The sequence below is a fragment of the Conger conger genome, chromosome 10, assembly GCF_963514075.1.
Source record: "Conger conger chromosome 10, fConCon1.1, whole genome shotgun sequence".
Classification (NCBI taxonomy): Eukaryota; Metazoa; Chordata; class Actinopteri; order Anguilliformes; family Congridae; genus Conger; species Conger conger.
In genome coordinates, this window is record NC_083769.1 from 16,353,930 (window position 1) to 16,377,256 (window position 23,327).

The 23,327-nt window shown below is 42.9% G+C and overlaps 1 protein-coding gene across 2 annotated transcripts in view; it reads left to right on the plus strand.

Annotated features, from left to right (window-relative positions):
• Positions 1-12,735: 12,735 nt before the first annotated feature.
• rtel1 (regulator of telomere elongation helicase 1) overlaps positions 12,736-23,327 on the plus strand; it is a 35,246-nt gene continuing 24,654 nt past the window's right edge. For both annotated transcript variants that reach the window (XM_061257894.1, XM_061257895.1), the window contains exons 1-8: positions 12,736-13,107; positions 14,165-14,363; positions 15,102-15,195; positions 15,729-15,810; positions 16,497-16,557; positions 17,197-17,272; positions 19,836-19,920; positions 21,422-21,487. In XM_061257894.1, coding sequence (XP_061113878.1) covers positions 13,006-13,107; positions 14,165-14,363; positions 15,102-15,195; positions 15,729-15,810; positions 16,497-16,557; positions 17,197-17,272; positions 19,836-19,920; positions 21,422-21,487 — 765 coding nt within the window. In that variant the 5' untranslated portion in view covers positions 12,736-13,005. The remainder of the gene's footprint in view (positions 13,108-14,164; positions 14,364-15,101; positions 15,196-15,728; positions 15,811-16,496; positions 16,558-17,196; positions 17,273-19,835; positions 19,921-21,421; positions 21,488-23,327) is intronic.

The window sequence follows — 23,327 nt, forward strand, 5'->3', positions numbered from 1 at the left end:
GTATATGTATCTGGTGGAATATTTATTAGGTGGTATATGTATCAGGTGGCATATTTATCAGGCGGTATATGTATCAGGTGGTATATTTATCAGGCGGTATAAGTATCAGGCGGTATATGTATCAGGTGGTATATTGTAATCAAATGTAATTGTTGAGGCCAACCAATGGTCAGCTGCAGCAAGAGATTCCCAACTGGACCTGCCCTGTACATGTAATGTGCGGTGCTCATGTAATTGCTGTACTAAATTGCTGAATCATCTGCAGTAAAATACAGTCACGGGTGGCAAGGCTGCTGCAAACAAGCATTTCTAACACACTTCCAAAGCAAAAGAACAGCAGAACTGAGAGCTCTTCTTATTCATTCCCGCAGTCACACAAAAAAGCATCTAGTTCTGCCTGGTTTGCACCTGGTCATTCCAAAAATGACCCATTTCCTGCACATGAATCCTATCTTTGATCTCAGACCACAGCAGCCATATTATGAACCTGTCCGGCAACTGTATCCAAAATGGCTGACCACAGACTGAGAATGTGGTCAGGGAGATCATCGCACTGACCTTTGGTTTTGGCCTGCACCTGGCTTTCTCAGACATACATCGAGGGAAACCTAGAAAACATTCACTTGTCATTCATCCTTGTGAATTTGAGAGGAAGTGTGTAAGAAAAAACCAAATCAATACACATTTCCAAATCTTCCCAGGCCAACTCCTCAATGTGATGATGTAGCCAGATTTCCTTACAGTTGGTGATACGGTGGATGATGTTAAATCTGTAGGTACATTGGTCATCTATGGCATAAAACTGACAACACAAGCGCAGTCCCCCGACATCAGGACTCTAAAAGCCCGGCTGGGAGAGAAATGGAAAACGCATCTCTGTCACCCGTTTAGCTATTATTCTCTCAGCCAGCACTGGTGAAGTGTGTCACTCTGACTACATGCAGGTTTTCATCTAATGGCTTCTTCTCTGGTGTCGTACGACAAACAATAGCAGCATTGTTGCAAGCGCTGGGAGCTGTTGACTGCGGGGACATTACATTATGCTGTTTAATTAGCACGCCCATGACAGTCTCTTTCTGAGCATATCATAGGTTATGCTAAAATGAGGATCACCATGGAAATAAGACTGAAGGCCTAATTGTGTACTTTTTTTTTATTACAGTGCTGCATGCCTCATGGGACATGTGCACAAATTAATTATCAAATAAAATGAATCCAGTCAATCAGCCAATTAATTAATCAACACCTCATTGTAGCCTCCATTTTGAGTAGTGACATTACAGTTTCATTGCAGCCTCCATTTTGAGTACGGATATTACATCCTGCTGAAACAGCCATGGTTTCCTGCCTTTTATCAGCAGGACAGCGGTGCAGAGGGGATTGATTTAAGCTCCTGACGAAAGCTCCTGGAAGTACAATAAGCTTCTGTGAGCACGCATAAGGCCAATATGTACACAGCCAGGACATGTTGCGTCTGACACATTGCGACAGTAGCCATGCGGCTAGGGAATAGAGCCAGCCACCAGAACGGCTGTCCAATCGAATCGCAGGTGGCAGGCCGATACGGTACCCTTGAGCAGGGCGCTTAAGCAGAATTGCTTCCATAAATTTCCAGCCACGTCGCGTGGATAAAAGCCGCTCTGGATGAGGTCATCGGGTGCCTGGAAAAAATGACATCCAGCGAACAGCAGCGACATCGCCTCTTATGATTGGTGACACATGCGGTGTTGTCATATTCTTCTGTCTGTGTGCTTAGTCCTTCTCTCTGTGCTTATATGTTTAATGTGTTTAATGTGTATTTTTTAACATCAAAAATTGATTGTAATTAGGTAAAAATACAAAAGGATGTGTGACTAAAGATAAAATAGATAAAATAAAATAAATACATTTGCCAACGCAGAAATATGTCAGAAACGCATGGTAGAAGCGTCTGATATTTTTGAGTAATTTCGGAGAATTTTAATCTAAAGCTCATTTCGTGCTACTGAAATGTGATTTCCGACTTTGCTCATACCAAGGAGCTGAAACCAATAATGTGCTTATTGCAAGTGCGAAGCATACGAAAATTAATAAATACATTTTGAAAAATGTGTTGTGTAATTGGTGAAAATCTTAGAGGAAGAAGAAAAAAAAGGCAGCACTCTGTATCCATTGGTGAGGGAACTACATCATATGAGGCTTAATGTGATTACTGAGGCAGAGAAACAAAGGAACATTTTAAAGGCATACTATACAGGACTTTCACCTTGAAGATATTATAAAACAACATGCTCAGTCATTACCATGATACACTGGCAACCTGTGTCTGCCCAATACCTTGCTTGTCTACTTGTGTTTGTTATTCTAAACTCCTTGGGCCTTTTTTAATTGTGTGTGCGAGAGATTAGCCTTGGTGGCTAACCATGAACTGGCTGGCTAGCATTCGGTGACATTACAATAGGTAGCTGCCATAATTAGCTAACTAAATTCAGTTTCGTACAACAGCTGGCAGAATGGGGACATAAACATTTTTTGTGTGTAAAGACAGGAGGAAAGTAATCCTGCATAGCATGCCTTTAACACACATATAGGCGGGTGGCCTGTGGCGTAGTGGTTAAGGTAAAGGACCAGGACAGGCAAGGTTTGGGGTGTGAATCCCAGTGTAGCTGCAACAAATTCCACACAACCGTTGGGCCCTTGAGCAAGGCCCCTTAACCCTGCATTGCTCTAGGGGAGGATTGTCTCTTGCTTAATCTAACAACTGTACATCACTCTGGATAAGAGCATCTGCCAAATGCCAATAATGTAATAATGCACATCCACAGCAAACACAAGCACAACAAAACTTTCAGGAACAGATTCATTTGTATTTGTAATTTAAGCACCGGCGGCATGGATGGTGCAGTGGGTAGCACTGCCGTCTCACAGCAAGGAGGTCCTGGGTTCGAATCCCCGTCGGCCGGGGCCTCTCTGTGCGGAATTTGCATGTTCTCCCCGTGTCTGCGTGGGTTTCCTCCGGGTACTCCGGTTTCCTCCCACAGTCCAAAGACATGCAGGTTAGGCTGATTGGAGAGTCTAAATTGCCCGTAGGTGTGAGTGAATGGTGTGTGTGCCCTGCGATGGACTGGCGACCTGTCCAGGGTGTATTCCTGCCTTTCGCCCAATGTATGCTGGGATAGGCTCCAGCCCCCCTGCAACCCTGTTCAGGATAAGCAGGTTCAGATAATGGATGGATGGAATTTAAGCACCCAGATCCCATGAGATTTTCATTTATTTATTTGATTTTGTTTAACCACCATGCTCATCACCATGCCCCATGCTCTCTCTCTCTCTCTCTCTCTCTCTCTCTCTCTCTCTCTCTCTCTCGCGCGCTCTCTCTCTCTCTCTCTCTCTCTCTCTCTCTCTCTCTCTCTCTCCATGTTTCCAGCTATTCTGTCCCTGCCAGCAGACATCTGCCATGTGACACCATTAATTAAATAAATAAGCATTGCTGGGAAAAAAATACTTAATGTAAAATTGCTTCTGACCCCTGTCTTAGACCATATTAATTGGCTAGCTATTTTGATGCAGTTCAGACTACAAATGAATTGGTATAGTTGAAACCTCAAGTCGTTTCCTTAGTGTTATGTGCCATCAGTCTAGTTCAGTTAGATGGGTCATTGGAGCATTGGCAGCAAAAAGGAAGCTTTGCTTGCAGGTAGTGCTGTAATCTCGTCACTTTACCATAATACAGAAAAAAAACTGTTTAGAATGTATTCAGTGTACTTTGTTTTTTTATGGTCACATTTCTGTCTGCATTTAGTTTGTAATAAAATGTCCACATAAAATGTATATTCTCCATTTTTGTAATAACCCAGATGTTGATTAATTTTTCACTGCGTCCTTTTTCCTACATACTTAAATATTTCATGTAAATTTTATTTGAGTTGGCTAATTGTATATAAACCCAATTAGCAACTAAAGCATTTGTGAATCAACTGGCAATATTGATATTTTAATAATTATATATAGTATGTTTTTGTTGTTTCTTTTTAAATCTGATGATGCTTTTAAAAAGAATTGCAAAACTGATGTTCATATGATAGCTTGTTAATGCAAATATTTAATCAGCCAATCATGTGGCAGCAACTAAATGCATACAAGCATGCAGACAGATGACACTAATGCAAATAACCACACATTACAACAGTGGTATGCAGAAGAGCATCTCTGAACACACAACGCATCATAACCCTTAAGTGGATAGGCTACAGCAGCAGAAGACCAATAAGTCTATAAAATAAGTCTAATAAATACCTAATAAAGTGCTCACTGAATGTAGTTTGTATCTCAAATGGCACAATATGAATTGACATTTAAAACATTGGTACAATTATAAAATAACATTCATCAACGTAACCAATTTTTCCAGATGAAGTGTCGGTGTAGAAACCTGTTTGTATTTTTTTTTACACTTCATGCACAGACATGAGATGAGGAGACAAGCTTGTATTTACCCAAGAAATGAGTGTGCAACAGCATGGTTAGCCTGGCATAGTGTGGCTGTCACCCTGTGGCGTGGTACACAGCGATGAAAACTAAACCAGGTGACTCTGTTGAGAGGAAAATACGTGTCAAGTACAAACCTGCTGATCAAACAAAGACCCGACAGGGGCTGTAACCCTCAGCATGAATAAAAATGGCTACTTGAGATCTAAAGGTCTGCATGCTGGCGGGAGTTATTTTAATTTTGTGTTATTTATTTTGCCCAGTGTGGTAGAGAATGTCATAGATTTGTGTCGGGCCAATCCCATGTTACAAAGATATGTGCGCTTCTCTGAGTGTGTGTGTGTGTGTGTGTGTGTGTGTGTGAATTTGTGCTGTTTGAATGCACAAGCTTTGGGTAGTGTGAGTATGTATTTTTGTTCACACATGTGCACACAAATAAAAGTGTGTGTCTGTGTGCGCGTGCAAGCCCGTGCATTATGTTTACATGTCTGGGTGCAGAATTTAACACACTTTTCACAAACTGTTTTTTGAAATACAGGCTACAGAACCATAATTCATTTCCAGATCTTTCCTGAGGGTGTTATGATTCTGAAAAATGATGCATTCAAAATACCTTCTGGTCACTTACGTATTCCGGGCCTCTGCGTGATTTATGTGCTCAGAGAATCTCATCTTTGGTGGTGAAAATCTGTAAACGAGCATCTTTTACTGTCCTTCCCTCCTGTCCATGAGGATAGTGTAATCTCCGAGACGTCCTTCAAACTGATAATAAATGTCCTCCTGCTTTTTCTTAATTTTTTCAGTAAGGTTCCCAGTGATGGCATGTCATTAAAATAAATTCAGCCAATGAGACTGATTGTGCATTTGTTTTTGAAAGTATGACAGCGGTCACTTTTGATTGGCATTGTTTATTGACAGGAAGACAGATGACCAAAAATAAATTCCTGACATTCTTCAGGCAAGGTATCATTTTTCTGGCAGATATTAAATCTTTTCCTCAAAGACAGAATGGATTCTGTGAGTACTGCACCATTCTTTTGTCAATATTATCAGATGTGTGCTGATTCACAATCTTCAAGTTCAACTTTCATTTTGGGGCTCCTTTTCACTAAGTTTCTGTGGTAACCTCATTTCATAATAAACACAAACAAAATGAACTTATCCCATGTTTGACTGCTCATGTATGCCCTTATACAGGTGAAATTCACAAAGTATATTGAAATAAAGTATGCTATCAAGATCAACAAATTTCAACCCATTACACTCCAGTGGGTTCCAGAATTACTGGCTCCCCTCACTGGCAATGCACAAAATATTCTTTCAAAAATAAAAATATATAATTATGGAGATAAACTGGCGGCACGGATGGTGCAGTGGGTAGCACTGCTGCCTCACAGCAAGGAGGTCCTGGGTACGAATCCCCATCGGCCGGGGCCTCTCTGTGCGGAGTTTGCATGTTCTCCCTGTGTCTGCGTGGGTTTCCTCTGGGTACTCCGGTTTCTTCCCACAGTCCAAAGACATGCAGGTTAGGCTGATTGAAGAGTCTAAATTGCCCATAGGTATGAGTGTGTGAGTGAATGGTGTGTGTGCCCTGTGATGGACTGGTGACCTGTCCAGGGTGTATTCCTGCCTTTCACCCAATGTATGCTGGGATAGGCTCCAGCCCCCTGCGACCCTGTTCAGGATAAGAGGGTTAGGATAATGAATGAATGAATGATGGAGATAAACTGAAAATGTGAGAATATTGTATTTTATTAATGTTTCAATCGAACCAACCAAATTTAAATATTCATTTAATAAAAAATTTTTTATACCAAAATCAAGGATCCCTAATTATAGGTACCCCTGGTTTAGTACTTGGAAGTAAACTTTGGGTCATTGTCTTCCTGGAAAGTCCAGCTGATGGTTGGTGCTTTGGTTAATTCCAGGTCCAGGGACATCGGTTAAAATCAACGGTATAATGGACTCCACCAAGTATCAGGCAATTTTGTCTGACAATCTACCACAAGGCTGAGAGTTGGCTGTAGGTGTACTGCACAAAGCAAGACAATGGCCCACATCATACCTCAAAATCCACACAGAAATGGTTCCCGGATAATTAAATCTATGTTCTGTAATGGCCATCTCAGGAGCCTGATTCAATCAGGGCTGAACTGAAGAGGGTAGTTGATATGCATGAACGCAAGAATGTGAAAGATCCTACAAGGATCTGCTTGTCAAGCATTACAAGAAAAGGCTCCATGCTGTTATCCATGCCAGAGGTGGATGCACCAAGTACCAATTCAGGGGTGCCAATAATTATGGAATCTTTGATTTTGGTTGGTTCTATTGAAAAATTTGTAAACTAGAGTATTCTTCACATGTTCAAAATTTTGAGTTTATCTCAATAACCATATTGATATACATACAGTGCTGTGCAAACGTTTTAGGCAGGTGTGAAAACATGCTATAAAGTAAGAACGCTTTAATATATATAGTAATATAAAATAGTTTTTAATAGTTTATTTTTAATCAATTAACAAAATGCAAAGTGAGTGAGCAGAAGAAAAATCTAAATCAAATCAATATTTGGTGTGACCACCCTTTGTCTTCAAACCAGCATCAATTCTTCTAGGTGCACTTGCACAAAGTCATTTTGTAACCATATAGTCAGGTGTGTGATTAACCAATTCTACCAAACAGGAGCTAATGATCATTTAATATGTAGGTTGAAACACAATCATTAACTGAAACAGAAACAGCTGTGTAGCACGGTTAAGACTGGATGAGGAACAGCCAAACTTTGCTTCCAAGGTGAGGTTGCTGAAGACAGTTTAACGTCAGAAGCCATACCCCATGGCAAGACTGAGCAAAGCAACAAAACACAAGGTAGTTATACCGCATCAGCGAAGTCTCTTCAAGGCAGACAGGGGTTTCCAGATGTGCCATCCAAGCTCTGTTGAAGAAGCACAAAGAAATGGGCAACTTAGTGCAGCAGATGAAAGACACATCATGCTTACTTCCCTTCGCAATCGGAAGATGTCCAGCAGTGCCATCAGCTCAGAATTGGCTTAAACCAGTGGGACCCAGGTACACCCATCTACTGTGCGGAGAAGTCTGGTCAGAAGTGGTCTGCATGGAAGAATTGTGGCCAAAAAGCCATATCTCCGATGTGAAAACAAGGCCAAGCAGCTCGACTATGCATGAAAACACAAGAACTGGGGTGCAGAAAAATGGCAGCAGGTTCTGTAGCAGAAGGCAGTTTGTTTGCCAAAGTGCTGGAGCGCAGTACAAGAATGAGTGTCTGTAGGCAACAGTGAAGCATGGTGGAGGTTACTTGCAAGTTTGGGGCTGCATTTCTGCAATGGAGTTGGGGATTTGGTCAGAAGTAATGGTCTCCTCAATGCTGAGAAGTACAGGCAGGTACTTATCCATCAGGGAGGCATCTGGTTGGCCCCAAATTTATTCTGCAGCAGGACAATGACCCCAAACATACAGGCAATGTCATTAAGAACTATCTTCTCCTTCAAATTCCTTCAGATTTTGATTTGATTTGCCTAAAACTTTTGCACAGTACTGTATGGGCAAATAGATTGTATATTGCCAGTTTCAGATATTGCAATGTATTTTTAATCCAATGTTAATACACAGCAATATGTTGTAAATGAATCTAATCATCCCCAATATATACAGTGAGCTCTATATGTTATCATAGGATATTTATAATCAATATGGTTAAAGTGAAGATCCCCTCCCCCATTTCAGAGTGCCATTATGTTTGGACAAATGGCTTCATGTGAGACGGGTGCATCGGGGTTGGACCCAAAATGCACGACTCAGAAACAATAGTAAAATAAAGTCCCGTCAGGCTTTATTCGGGACGAATCCCAGGAGCGTAGTCAAAACAAGCAAATTCCATACACGTAGATCCAGCCAATAAAACAATAAATAATCAGAAAACACGGTGCCGAGGGAAGAGGCAAACTCGTAGTCGGTAGACGTGCAGGGAGGTCCGGTAGCAGGAGAGCTGTCAGCGGGGCAGAAGTACAGGCGAGCGGCAGGCAGGGTCGTAGTCGAGGGCGATGCGGAAGTCGAAACCATAAAACAAACAGCGAGGCAAGGGTATAAAAACAGTAGGCGAGGACGTGGTCAAAAACAAGCGATGGTCAACGAAACAGAAATCAATAAACGGTGGTCGATAAACAGGCTTGGATCTTAACGTGAAATCAATGGTAATAATGCTCAAGAGTTGCTTTGACGGACAAGGGCCAGACAATTTCGCAAAGAACAGAAGTGCGACTGGGCTATGAATGCAGGTGTAGACAATTAGTTAGAGAGCAGCAAGGGAATGGAAAACAGGTGCGAAGGATGACAAGTTTAACAAGGTAATTAGTAATCGTTAGTAATAAATCTATCCTGCCCTAGCATTAGTAAATTAGTAAATGACATGCACAAGATTAGTAAATAGACAAATAGAAACAATTAGGGTGTGAATGACAGAAAGGGAGAGAGAGAAAGCCGGAATGCAAGGTTTGCGGAAAGACATGTAAAAGTGTATGTTTAACCAACGACCAGTTTACGTAACAATAAACATAAATCAAAACATAACACTAAACGAACTAAGACGATAACCACTCAACATAACAAGGTTAAATAATCGTAAAGAAAAACATAACTAGACATGACAAGGAAATTAATCGTAACAAGAAATAAACTAAACAACATGACGAACCTAGACTAACATAATACATGATAAGACAATACGTGACTAAGACAAAATGAATAAACATAAAACAACTCAAGACAGACCTGAAACGTGACATCATGGGTGTTTATGTCTTGATTCTCGGCTTTTGGTTGCCTTTGGAGTTATTGGCATTTGGAAACATGAGATGTTACTGACTAGTCAGAAGACTATACACACAGAACTACTGCATAGGCCTCCATAGCAAGGTATGAATCACTTGTTACCTGCAAAAACAGGTTTGCTAAGAAGAAGAGCCTTAAAGGTGACTTTAAATGTAATGGCTCACAGACTGTGGTGCCTTCAACACAAATAAAGTGAGCAAGGAAACTGAGCGTTTTTCAAGAAACAAAGGACAAATTACACTTAGAGACATAGACTGCAGTAATTAATCGGATTGCCACGCAGTCTCCGAATGTATTCAGTTGGCCAATAAGTGTACATTTTTGAGGGTGACTGGTTGAGAGAGGATTAACCAACTAATTAACCAACCTTACTCCAGAAAATAGTGGACAGCAGGTTAGGACAATAAGATAATTGGCAGTTCACTCCACTGGTAGCATCTCCTTTTAAGCTTTAACAATACAACTCCAATAGATTATAACCAGTTAGAAATCCATCAAAGCCAGTTATTGAAATTTGATGAACTATGCATACTATTTAAAAAATAGGCAGTAAAAACTTTATACCCTGAAACAATCGGGTCATCAGCACACAATGACTGCTGAATATATTGTTTGAGCGAAACCTAGATTCACCAGAGCCCCATGTAGTGTATACTGCTCCGGGCAGCATGGTATCCATGTTCCCATTTCAACACAATATATCTGCCCAGCATATATCTGTCAGGACAATGTTTTCTTGATGGAGCAGAACCAAAGTATTCTATACCTTATTATCCACCAGCCTACACATACCCTTGAATGAAGCATCTTATGAATGATCTCTGTTTTACTGCCAGGGAGGATAATTGTCTCTCCGGTTCCTTTGCCGTATCAAGCTTTGTTTTAACATACTGCACTGACAGCAACTGCTCATCTGCAAAATAAGGAAAGGAGCTGTGGATGACCCCAGATGTAATAGTTCTTATTTAATCAGTATCTTTCAGTTTATGACCGAATCCTTTCACCCGTACAGGAAGCCAGAATTCAAGATTTATGTGATTTCAGTCCAGCTACTACTGTGAGCACTGATTGCAAAAATTTTTTTTTATGTTTCCTCAAAAATAAGGCCCACTTACAAAATCTGATCTCCCACTCCCTAAATATTACAGAGAGCTTATTTTTCAGTGCTGCATGCAATGATGACACAGACCGCCAATCTGTCTCCATTTATGTTTCCATGGGAACGGTCGCATTGACTGACTATCTGATCTGGAACAGACTGTCACCAGTCCGAGGGTCCAGCAGGGGATGGGTACCTCCACGGTCTCCTCTGGTATGCTCACCAGAGATACTGTTCTTTCACACTGCATTGCTACAGGAAACAAAGGCAATTAACAAACTGAAATTGCTTAAATTAATAATAATTAAGGAAGGGACATAACTTTTGGGGTGGTGGGGTGGGAGTTACAACAGGTGAATAATCATCATATTCTATGACATTATGAGGAATGGAAATTCTGGACTTTCCTTCCATAAAACACCATACAGTTTCTGGCTTTCTGATTTTCATTCATTCATTCATTCATTCATTCATTCATTCATTCATTCATTATCCTAACCCACTTATCCTGAACAGGGTCGCAGGGGGGCTGGAGCCTATCCCAGCATACATTGGACGAAAGGCAGGAATACACCCTGGACAGGTCGCCAGTCCATCACAGGGCACACACACCATTCACTCACACACTCATACCTATGGGCAATTTAGATTCTCCAATCAGCCTAACCTGCATGTCTTTGGACTGTGGGAGGAAACCGGAGTACCCGGAGGAAACCCCTGCAAGCACGGGGAGAACATGCAAACTCCACACAGAGAGGCCCCGGCCGACGGGGATTCGAACCCAGGACCTCCTTGCTGTGAGGCGGCAGTGCTACCCACTGCACCATCCGTGCCGCCACTTTCTGATTTTCCCCTCACTTAATAAGAGAACATATTAATTTTACAAGCTTTTTGCCAGTGTAATAAGCATGTTCAAATCCACATTGCAGCGTGACTGCTGCAGTTCATATGCTAGGCAGGCAGGCTTATGTGACCTGAATTACTTCAGTGAGTTCTCAGCTGCATAAATGAATAATATATAAATTGTTCGGAATGTAAGTCGCTCTGGATAGTGGTTTCTGACAAATAAATAGAAATAATGATCTACCTACACTGTAAGGAGGTATAATCTGTGTGGGAGAAAAAAATATGATCCTGTCCAATTTAGTTTTCACACTACTATTACAATGTCATGGTGCTTTATATTCAAATTTAAATGAATGGTGAAATAATTAAATGATCACTTTGCATTTTTATATTGTTCAGCCCTCTTGCTCTTTGAATCATTAGATTTTATTTTTAATTTATTCATTTCTCAAGCTTATCCTACCATCTTTTGAGGAAACAGACCAAGTTACAGTAAGATCACTGCAGCTGGGAGAGACTTTATTTCCGATCTGATGCTGACTTGGTAAAGTTATCCGTTTTTCATTCCATGGGAAAAGGAATGGACGGGGCCAATGTCCCACCGCTGAAACAGAAGTTTGCATGAGCAAGGTGCAAGAGACAGAGAAGTGAGGCTCAGAGTGATTCACTATCCCGTACTAAAACAAGTTGGAAACACAGGGATATTTCAAATGATCAATTACGATAAGCTTATGAAATTCTGGCAATAGCTCTGTATAATCTTTAGGATGATTGGATTATGGATAGGTCTACTAGATTTTGCCACGAAGCAGAGTATGTACCTTTTAAAAATCTGGGGTGTTTTTGGTAATTAATTGAATACAGACAGTATATAAACTCTGCTATTTTCCACTGAAATCATTGGGGTTGAGTGCTATAGAGGTCACAGAGTGAATAAATTAGCGACATGAAAATGGGAAAAAGATAAAAGCCAAATGCTGTCAGAATGCAGCTCCAATCTCAGTGTGTACCAAGGGAATTGAGCCCATTTGTCTCAGGATGGGAGGAGAATAAATATTTGCTTCATCAGATCATAGCACTAGTGGGCATCTCAATGTGTACTTACAAATTAAACCCTGCTCAGGAAAGCAAGGTCATGTTTAATACCTACAGCATTAAATTCTATTTTTATTTTGCGATCATTATTTTTTTTCCATCAAATAATTGTAATAATAATAATAATAATAATAATAATAATAATAATAATAATATGCTATTGCGTACTGATGTGTTATACTCATACTCATAATGGAGACTGCTAAACAATCTTTGGATTTTAATAACAAATCTACCAACAGCAGACAGACTCAATTGTGCGCATCTGATCAACATTTAATGAAATATGAATATATTGGACAATCGATGGGCGTCACGCGTCTGCGCACTTCCTCAAGGCCGGAAGTGAACGCACTGCTCATGTGCGATATATTATGAAACTCGGCTCAGCTCCGTGAACGCGGGAAGTACGATGCCGGTTGTGCATGTATAACATAACATCTAAGTCGTCTGCCAATTTAGCGCTAGGAATAAATGCAGGGTAGACTGCTACACTCGTCCAGAGTCTTAAGGTGTTGACAGCGGTTATGCCAGTTTTGTCTGTAAAATCCAAAAGGTTGAAAACTTGCTCTATTTATTTTCCTCTAGTTTCCCAAACAAACTGGCTGCTTGCTAGCAAGCTCATGCCAGTTCAAATAACGTAAAGGAAGATGCCCCCGATTACTCTAAGAGGGATAACTATAGAGTTCCCTTTCACTCCTTATGAATGCCAGAAGGACTACATGAACAAGGTCATTGAATGTCTGCAAAACGTAAGTTTGCTCGTCTCCCGGCTATGTTTACGCAAACTTGGTGCACTGTAGGTGGCTAGCTGGCTAACCACAAATGTCCTACTGCACTTCGTAGCAAGCTACTATTTTTAATGCGCAATTTCTAACTCGCTACAAAATGCTGCTAACTAATATCTGAATTACTAGCAATGCCGCGTTCAGTTTTTGGATAGCTAACGTTGTCTTGTAATGATTGGTAATGTTACCGAAATCTGAAAACGTGCCAGTTTCTACAGACAGGAAGTGTTTGATCCGTCAAGTTTATTCATCAAATCATAACTCCCGAAAACAGATCCGTGCTTTTGTATTGGAAGCATTGCCCTGATTGACAGTTGGGGGGTTGGAATAGAATTGGCGAACTATTACGCTGGTTCTTACCGCGTGCAAGTAATAGTGATTTATCAGTGAGTGCGTATGGCCGGGGTGGGTTATTAATCACGTTAAATCACGTGAGCAAACGACTCTAAAATAGGAGTGATTTATTCTCCAGAAATAATGGATGGGAATGATTGGCCAGCGTCTTGCGAGCAAGATAATTGATGTACTATTTGGACAGGAATGAAATCCTCTCAATATTCCTACCTACTTTAATTACATTTTACATTTTAGTCATTTGGCAGACGCTTTTAATCCAAAGCGACTTACAAGTGCATAGGTTCTACCATAAGTCAAAGCATCACATCCAGAACTAGCAAAATACACATGAAATGCTGTTCTAAACATAGTTGTCATCATAAGTGCATTTTTATTTATTTATTTATTTATTTTATTTTTTTTTGGGGGGGGGGGGTTAGACAAGGATAGGGATATCAGAAAGGAGGGGCAGGGGAAATCAGGAGGGAGGACTAAGGTAGAGTTTGACAAGGTGGGTTTTGAGTCTGCGTCGAAATAGGGGGAGGGATTCTGCTGTTCTGACAGTGGAAGGCAAGTCATTCCACCACTGAGGAACCGGAAGCGTCAAGTTTCTTATTTGCATTCCTGCATGGAAAGGAAATCTCACTGAAAGTGTACGTGTTTCTCTGTGTTTCCTCGTTTTCAGAAGGTAAATGGGATTCTCGAGAGTCCAACCGGCACAGGCAAGACCCTTTGTCTGCTGTGTGCGACTCTTGCCTGGAGAGACTACTTCAAGGACACCATTTCGGCTCGGAAGATCGCAGAAAAAATGGGCGGAGCCGAACTGTTTCCGGACAGACCCATGTCGTCTTGGGGGACTGCTGCGACAGACGGAGACACACCCAGTACGAAACTCACCTGACCGGCACCTGCACCCACATTTTGGGTTATTATAGCATAGTGGAGGTGTGCTAAACTTAGACCAAAGGAAGCACCCTATCATGTCAATATAGGATTGACTAATTTGGAAAACTCTCCAAATACACACATTTTCATTTATAAATCTCACGGAATTGTGAGAAATGAGTTTTTTGAGCGTAAAAAATCAGAATGATTTGAATCCGTCAGATCAGTTGTCATGCAGTTTGATTTTATTTTCTGTGATGTGCTCTGGCAAGCTGTTCCTTTGTCACCAATTATATTTTGTATTGTTTAAATAATGGACCTTGTGCTTGTGCTGTCGAAGGTGAATGCATGTAGCCCTGGTCAATGAAGGTTATTCATGTGTGGAAAATGAAGAATTCAGAGACCAAGCGAATGGATGCAAACTGACAGCACAAAGCTTGTGCTGTTTTTAAAGTCAGGCTGATATTGTGCACCTGGCGGTCCTTAGTCTGTCTTTTAGTGGCTGCAGTCTGTGGATCTGAAGCTTGAACAGCTTTCAGAGTCTGAGTAATCGTCAGCCTGTTTGGGCTCATTTTATTTAGAAGGCCTGTTAGAGACCCATCTGTGAGAAGAACCTTTATGCAAAAAGGTCTTGCCACGCTTAATTCTTTTAGACAGGTTTTGTTGTGCTTCAAGCAGTGGTGTGCTAGTATCCTGTATTTACGGATAGCCTCATAGTGTTACATGTATTTTTCCAGCGTATTACACCGACATCCCGAAGATTATCTATGCCTCTCGGACTCATTCCCAGCTGACCCAGGTTATCAATGAGCTGAAGAACACGTCGTACAGGTAGGGGCTGTTGCTGGCTGTTCTTGGGCTATTGGGGGTAAATATAATTTGCTCTCAGTAAATCAAGGGATTTAATCAGCTTCTCAGCTATTGGCCAAAAGTCAAGAGGACTACATGGTGATATTGGCCTCAAGTTGGCTTTAAATGTTAGTTTTTGCTTTTGAACTCTTAGTGGATGACCCCGACCTGGCCTAGACCTATCAGGGTCATGAAGTCCTTTTCCCTCCTGATTACAATAAAAACGTCAACACTGACCAAATCTGATAGACGCGCAGTACAGACACCTGATATACCCCTCTTTAAACACTCCTAATTTGGGTTGGGGGTGTTTATGGCCTAAATCCTGTATTATGAGCTAGATTGTGTATTGATGGTGATTGGTTAATTTGGTGAAAGCCCCGCTCCCTGTGTGATGCTATTACATTACATTACCATTACTTAATCTTTTAAGGGCCTTGTTCAAGGGCCCAACAGCTGCTAGCCACTAGGTGACGGGCTGCCCCTAGTCAAGGTACCATGTCCCTTTCCTTCAGGCCCAAAGTGTGTGTGCTGGGCTCCAGGGAGCAGCTCTGCATCCACCCTGAGGTGATGAAGCAAGAGAGCAACCATGTCAAGGTATGTATGTTCTCACTCGCTCCCAAAAAGCAGTCTTCAGGTTTGACATTAGGGATGCACGATATCATGAAAAACACTGTGGATAATCATTTTGAATAATGCGATGATATGACTAGCTATAAATAAACAAATATTGAAGTGTGCACAGTTCTAATGTCTTTCTGCTTTAGGTACACTGCTAACATGGACCCCAGACAATGAATAACCTATTCCCACTGAATAAAAAATTATTATTATTATTATTATTATTATTATTACCTGCTTTTATTTAAGAAATTGAACATGAACCGCCAATCAATTTAACAGAACCTCAATTTAAATAAATACTATTCATCGCAGTTCAAGCGGTCTTCTGTGATGTGTTTCTCGAGCATGTTGATATCACAATGACTATACATTTACGATATATTGTGCAGCCCTATTCGATGTTGCTCCACAATTCCCATCAAGCAAATGGCTAATGTCAATGCCATGGAAACCGAAAGAGTGATGAGGGAACGGGCCGGGCACTCCAAAGCTTTAGGTATACAGAACAGGCTGTGTTAGCTAATACACAGTTAAACCCGTGGGATACTTTGGGATTGGGGGTTGTCTATCTCAAATGAGTACAAATGTTGTTTTGTAAAGCTCTAGTGCACTGTGTGAAGAGGAATAGCAGGACATTACTGTTGTATTTTTCTTTTCAGGTGCACATGTGTAAAGCGAAGGTGTCGTCACGCTCCTGTGTCTTCTACAACAATGTTGAAGGTAGGCAACCAACAACAAGAACAGCTGGCCGTCGTGGATGATTATAGATGGGCAAAGTCTTCCTTGCGGTGGTGAACGGTTTGATCTTTCCTCACCAAATTTTCACATTTTCTGAGGGCCACACTTGACTTTCGTCTGAGGAATGATGACCTTCCATTACGTTCAGCCCAACACATATGGTTGTGCAGGGAGGGTGTGAGATCACCAGCTCAATGCAGGGTGGCAATCACCATTAGTTTTATTGCAACTGCTTTGGTCATGGAAGTAGTTGAAGTTAGCCTGAGGCTTGTTCGCAGTCAACACTTAGACACAGTCTAATAAGCAGGTGGATATATTGCCAGGCAATATGTAAATGAGATGACTTTATTAATCTTCTGTGAAATAAACACGGGTGAATTAAATTTATGCAGCCGAATCACGCTCCTCAAAGTAATCTGAAGACATCCCATCTAAAATATGAATTTTGTTTTTATTTACCAAAACCAAATATCTCACTTGAATGAAGTTCAAGGTTTTATTTTTTCATCATTAGTTATTTTAAAAGTTTGTCCAGTATTTTCAATGTTATATTGAATATTGTCTATGTCAGCATTACAGCAAAATTAGCTGTAGCATTTGAATGGTATCATCTTGTTTCAGAAAAGAGCACCGATAAGGAACTTGCCAACTCCATCATGGACGTGGAAGACCTTGTGAAACTGGGCAACAAGCAGAGGTCTGTATGTGATGAGGTCATGAGGGATGGTGGTTAGAAGTTTAGACTTTGGGTGAGAGGTGGAGGGTGGGGCTTTTGTGGACTGCAGCTTGTAGGACCCCCTCGAAAAACAAGTAACCAACTCGGTGTGCATTGTCTACACACACACCAACCCCCCCCCCCCCCCCCCCCCCCCCCCTTTGAAGAACATGCATAAATATGAGTTAACCAGGAAACTGCAGGTACGGCAGCCCAGAAAGCAAGCCAGTAAATTCTTGCCGAAGGCATGAAAGGTCCTCAAGTTTTTGGTGCGTTTGGAACACTGCCCAACCGTGCGCTATATTACACTGATGGACCTTTCCATTTTTTTTCTTAATCAGATTTATCTCTTTATTATCACAGCACAGTAAGCTTGGATGTGAAAGATTAGCATGTTCCTCGCCACACGGCATGCATTGATATACATTAATATTTTTCTTCTTGTAGGTAATTTTATTATCTGCATTCATTCATATTTATGAGCACAATAAATATTGGTGGTAGTGTGATTTATGCTTCCCTAAATGGAATATTGCTGGGAGTCATTAACTTTGTCGGAAATGTGATGAAACGCCAGTCGAAAGCTAATGTTGTACCATTCCAAAGCCTGTGCTGCAAGCATTGCTCAAAATATGTTCGTCTTTTAAAACCTGGTCCTCTTGATATGTTGGGTGATTTTAGTGATTGTAGCTACAAGTCTTTATAAATGTGTCATATTTAAAGCTGTTTTGATTAACCTGCTTATAATATGACCTCCTAAATTGTATTTTTTATATATGTTCATGCTGCATAGTTGTGTATTAAAGTTAGGTTTGTGCAGTTCGGTTTTCCACGGAGTTAGGTTTGTGTTGTTCGGTTGTCCATGGAGTTAGGTTTGTGTTGTTTGGTTGTCCATGGAGTTAATTTTGTGTTGTTTGGTTGTGGTGACTACATCTTTCTCTCCTCTTCCCACATGGCTATATGCCGTTCTGACTTTCATGCAAATAAACCATTTGCTCCATTCAAGTGGTTTCCCCATAACATTGATATTCTGTGTCAGGTCCTAAGATAAGTCTTCTTGGGTGACTAGAGCTTTAACAGGGGATTGGATGGCAAGCTGATGCACACACTGATGGTGTACTGACGTGTGTGTGTGTGCTTGTGAGCTCAGAGTCCTGTGTGTGTGTGTGTGTGTGTGTGTGTGTGTGTGTGTGTGTGTGTGTGTGTGTGTGTGTGTGTGTGTGTGTGTGTGTGTGTGTGTGTGTGTGTGTGTGTCGCACTCACAGGCCCAGACCCCATTGGCTCCAGCCTGTGAGGGTACCTTACATTAAACTGGGCATATTGGCCGAAGTGGATATTTCACCAACATGGTAGTGGTCCTTTATGGCAGCTGTAAATGGCAGGCTTTCTCAGTGGGTCAGTCCCTAGGTTTAGGAGATTAGGGTGAAAATGAAGTGGCAGCTTTGGCTGTTTAAAGTCCTGTGGGCCCAGCAGTGCTGATCGCCACCCCGCGGCTTTAGTGACTGCCGGTGTACGCAGTGATGAAAATCGCCGTTCCCCCCCACAGAGCCCTGGCAGATGGTTGCATTGTGGGACTGCTGTTTGATGTGTCTTTCTGCTGGTACTGGGGCACAGCTACATCCTGTGGGCCAGTACTGCTTTTTACTGTGTGGTTCAGCACAGCTTAGCGTAGCAATCAGTATGGTTCATATTTGACTGTGTGGTTCAAAATGCGGTTAGCCCCACCTTTCTGCTGCTGTTAACTCCTCCTCCCTACTGCTGTTAACCCCGCCTCCCTACTGCTGTTAACCCCGCCTCCCTGCTGCTGTTAACCCCGCCTCCCTGCTGCTGTTAACCCCGCCTCCCTGCTGCTGTTAACCCCGCCTCCCTGCTGCTGTTAACCCCGCCTCCCTGCTGCTGTTAACCCCGCCTCCCTGCTGCTGTTAACCCCGCCTCCCTGCTGCTGTTAACCCCGCCTCCCTGCTGCTGTTAACCCCGCCTCCCTGCTGCGATTAACCCAGTCTCTGCTGCAGTTAACCCCGCCTCCTTGCTGCTGTTAACCCCGCCTCCCTGCTGCTGTTAACCCCGCCTCCCTGCTGCTGTTAACCCCGCCTCCCTGCTGCTGTTAACCCCGCCTCCCTGCTGCTGTTAACCCCGCCTCCCTGCTGCTGTTAACCCCGCCTCCCTGCTGCTGTTAACCCCGCCTCCCTGCTGCGATTAACCCAGTCTCTGCTGCAGTTAACCCCGCCTCCTTGCTGCTGTTAACCCCGCCTCCCTGCTGCTGTTAACCCCCCCCTCCCTGCTGCTGTTAACCCCGCCTCCCTGCTGCGGTTAACCCCCGCCTCCCTGCTGCTGTTAACCCCGCCTCCCTGCTGCTGTTAACCCCGCCTCCCTGCTGCTGTTAACCCCGCCTCCCTGCTGCTGTTAACCCCCGCCTCCCTGCTGCGGTTAACCCCGCCTCCTTGCTGCGATTAACCCAGTCTCTGCTGCAGTTAACCCCGCCTCCCTGCTGCGATTAACCCCGTCTCTTTGCTGCAGTTAACCCCGCCTCCTTGCTGTGTTTCAGGTTCTGTCCATACTATCTGTCTCGAGCGCTGAAGCAGCAGGCTGACATCATATTCATGCCCTACAACTACCTCCTGGATCCCAAGGTCAGCCTCCATTTTGTACACATCTACTTCTTTGCCAATGGTGACGATAACAATGCCTGTGATAATGATGGGGAACTTTATCATCATTGTCTTTATTGTAATTATAATAATACCTACAGTCATACCTTTTAAACATGATGTGTATAACGTAATGTGTCTCTGAAAGCTATGAGTGTTAGTATTGCTGCACATTTTACCATCAGTGTTTCCTATCTTCCAATCATTATGGATTTTTTCATGTGAGAAACTGCCTCGTTGCACTTTTGCCTTTTCTGTGGTGGTGCTAAGCGCAGCGCTAATGGGGCTCGGGCATTCAGATGTGTCACTGCTGAGAGAGGATGTTGATTCAGCCGTGTCATTGCTGAGAGGACGTTAGCTGGCTTAATGGGGGTCTCAGTCATACCTGTGAGGCCTTCTTGTGATTGGTGCATGTGCTCCAGCCTACCGTCCAATCATGTTCTCCCCTGAGTGGATGGAAGCAGGTCCTTCAGTATTAGTGTCAGTAATAGACCCCTGCTCTGGACTGCTGTAGGAGCTAGGCTTGCACATTAAAGGTTTTGGGTTTAATTCCCCAGATTGGGTGCTTCTCTTGTGCCCTTCTGAAATGTACTTTACACCGCTTCAGCAGATACCCTGCTGTGTGAATGGACTGCATGTAAGGAATGGGAGCTGTGTAAAGCACTCTGGATAAGAAAGTAATGTGCTGTGTGCTCTCTTGTGAAATTGGGTGTGCATCAGTGCTTGACGTTAACACCTGCCAAATACGGGTAGAATTTGGCACTGGCATGTAGCTCGTTCACTCTTGCTAGCCACTTTGCTGTTTGAGATTCTGGCTGCATTTTCTATGACAAAAATGGCTTTTGAAAATGCTTAGTCACTTGTGACTTTGGGAAAGCCTCTAGCCACAGTGGCTGGCAAGCCAAAACGTTAACGTCAAGCCCCTTTGTTCACCTGTAGTTTCTTGTTCTGTGGTGAGCACCCACATTTTGACAATTCTGAGGATTCTGCTTGGAGCTGGTGTAGGTAAAGGTTCTAAATGGCTCATAAGTGCTGCGTGACCTTTTATGCACATCTGTTGGATAGTGTGGAATTGGAATTGGGGCGGCCTGGAGCGTAGTGGTTAGGGTAAATGACTGGGAAACGTAAGGTCGGTGGTTCTAATACCGGTGTAGCCACAATGAGCTCCGCACAGCCATTGGGCCCTTGAGCAAGGCCCTTAACCCTGCATTGCTCCAGGGGAGGATTGTCTCCTGCTTAGTCTAATCAACTGTACGTCGCTCTGGATAAGAGCGTCTGCCAAATGCCAATAATGTAATGTAATGTAATGTAACTGTTACATCACCTGCTGTATCCTGGGGCTTCACGTTCACGTCTCGATGCTGTGATGGCACGTTTGTGTCTTTTATGAACGTCAATGTAGCCGTGATAAGTCATTTTGTAGTTAAGAAGGCTTTATGTAGCTTTGTTAGATGACTTTGTGGTGATGTTTTTTCCTCTGCAGAGCCGCAGAGCACATAACATTGAGCTGAAAGGGGCTGTGATCATTTTTGATGAGGCCCACAATGTGGTAAGCAACTTCAGTTCTCTGTGTACACAAAATACACACGCACACTATACACAATATACACACACACAGACACTATACACACACTCACACACACTATACATAATATACACCCACTACACATGCACACTATATACACACTACACACACGATATAGACACACACACACACACACACACACACACACACACACACACACACACACACACACACACACAATATAGACGCACACTGTACACACACACACACTATACACAATATACACACACTACACACGCTCACTATATACACACACGCACTGTACACAATATACACACACTACACGTCCACACTATATAAACACTACACGATGTATACACACTAAACACGCACTACACAGTATACACACACTATACACAATATACACACACGCACACTACATAATAACACACACACCACACACACACATGCACACATACACACAGTGTTTGTACTTTGGTTAGAGCTTCACACAGTGTTGGTGCTATGGGGGTGTGCTTCACACAGTGTTGGGGCTATGGGGAGAGCTTCACATAGTGTTGAGGCTATGCGGAGAGCTTCACACAGTATAGGGGTATACGGATTGTGTTGGTGTGCATGGCGCACTGCTCATAGACTGAGGGAGCGGACAGAGCACAGCATTATGAGGACATCACTCAGGAGACATGAGGCAATACTGAGCAACGGGCTCCTTGTTCAGTGGAACAACCATTTTTATTGAACTCACAGAGGCCTTTGCATACACACAAACACGCAGATACATACACATGGCCGCATGCAGGTCATAACACACACACGCACACATTTGCGTGGGTACACATACACACACGGCCACGTGCAGGTCATAACACACAGGCGCACACACACGCATACACGTACACACATACACCCACGGCCACGTGCAGGTCATGACACACAGGCGCACACACACACACACACATACACACTCACACAACATACACGTGCACACACACACACACACACACGGCCGCGTGCAGGTCATAACACACACACGTACACATGTGCTTGGGTACGCACACGCGCGCACACACACACAGCCGTGTACAGGTCATAACCCCCAGGCGCACAAACACATTCACAGGGGGCATGCCTGTGCAGGGAATCCCCTGGTGGCCACGGTACAGGGCCAGACAGTCGGGCGCCCTGGAAGGGGAGTGTGTATATTTGAGGCACGGTCTCCATGGGAACCTGTTTAAACAGCGGTTTCCGAAGGTGTACGTTGGCAGGAGAGGCACTGACCAGGCTGCATACTGTGGGTAATGCACACTTCTGACAAACAAAACACAACAACCTCTCCCCCACACAGACACATACACACGCACATGCACGCACACGCAGCATACAAGTCCCTCATCTCTCAAAATCCTTCTCTTGTTTCTTTATCTCTTTAAAATCTCTCTATTTATCTCCCTCTTTCAAATCTTTTTTTCTCTTTCTCTTTTAAATCTGTTTATCTCCCTCCTACAAGGGTTTCTGTTTTTCTCTTTCAAATCTCAGTTTCTCTTTCAAATGTTTTGTCTCCTTTTCATGTCTGTTTCGGTAGATTCCAAATCCGTCATCTCATTCCTCAAATATCATTTTTCTTATATCTGTATGTTTGACTTTCTCTATCGCTATCTCACACACCCCTTCAGTCTCTCACAGTTTCACACACCCACACACACCCGCACACACACACACACACACACACACACACACACACACCTACACACCTGCACACACACACACACACACACACACACACACGCACCCGCACCCGCACACCCGCACACACGCATCCACACACACCCACACGCACACACAC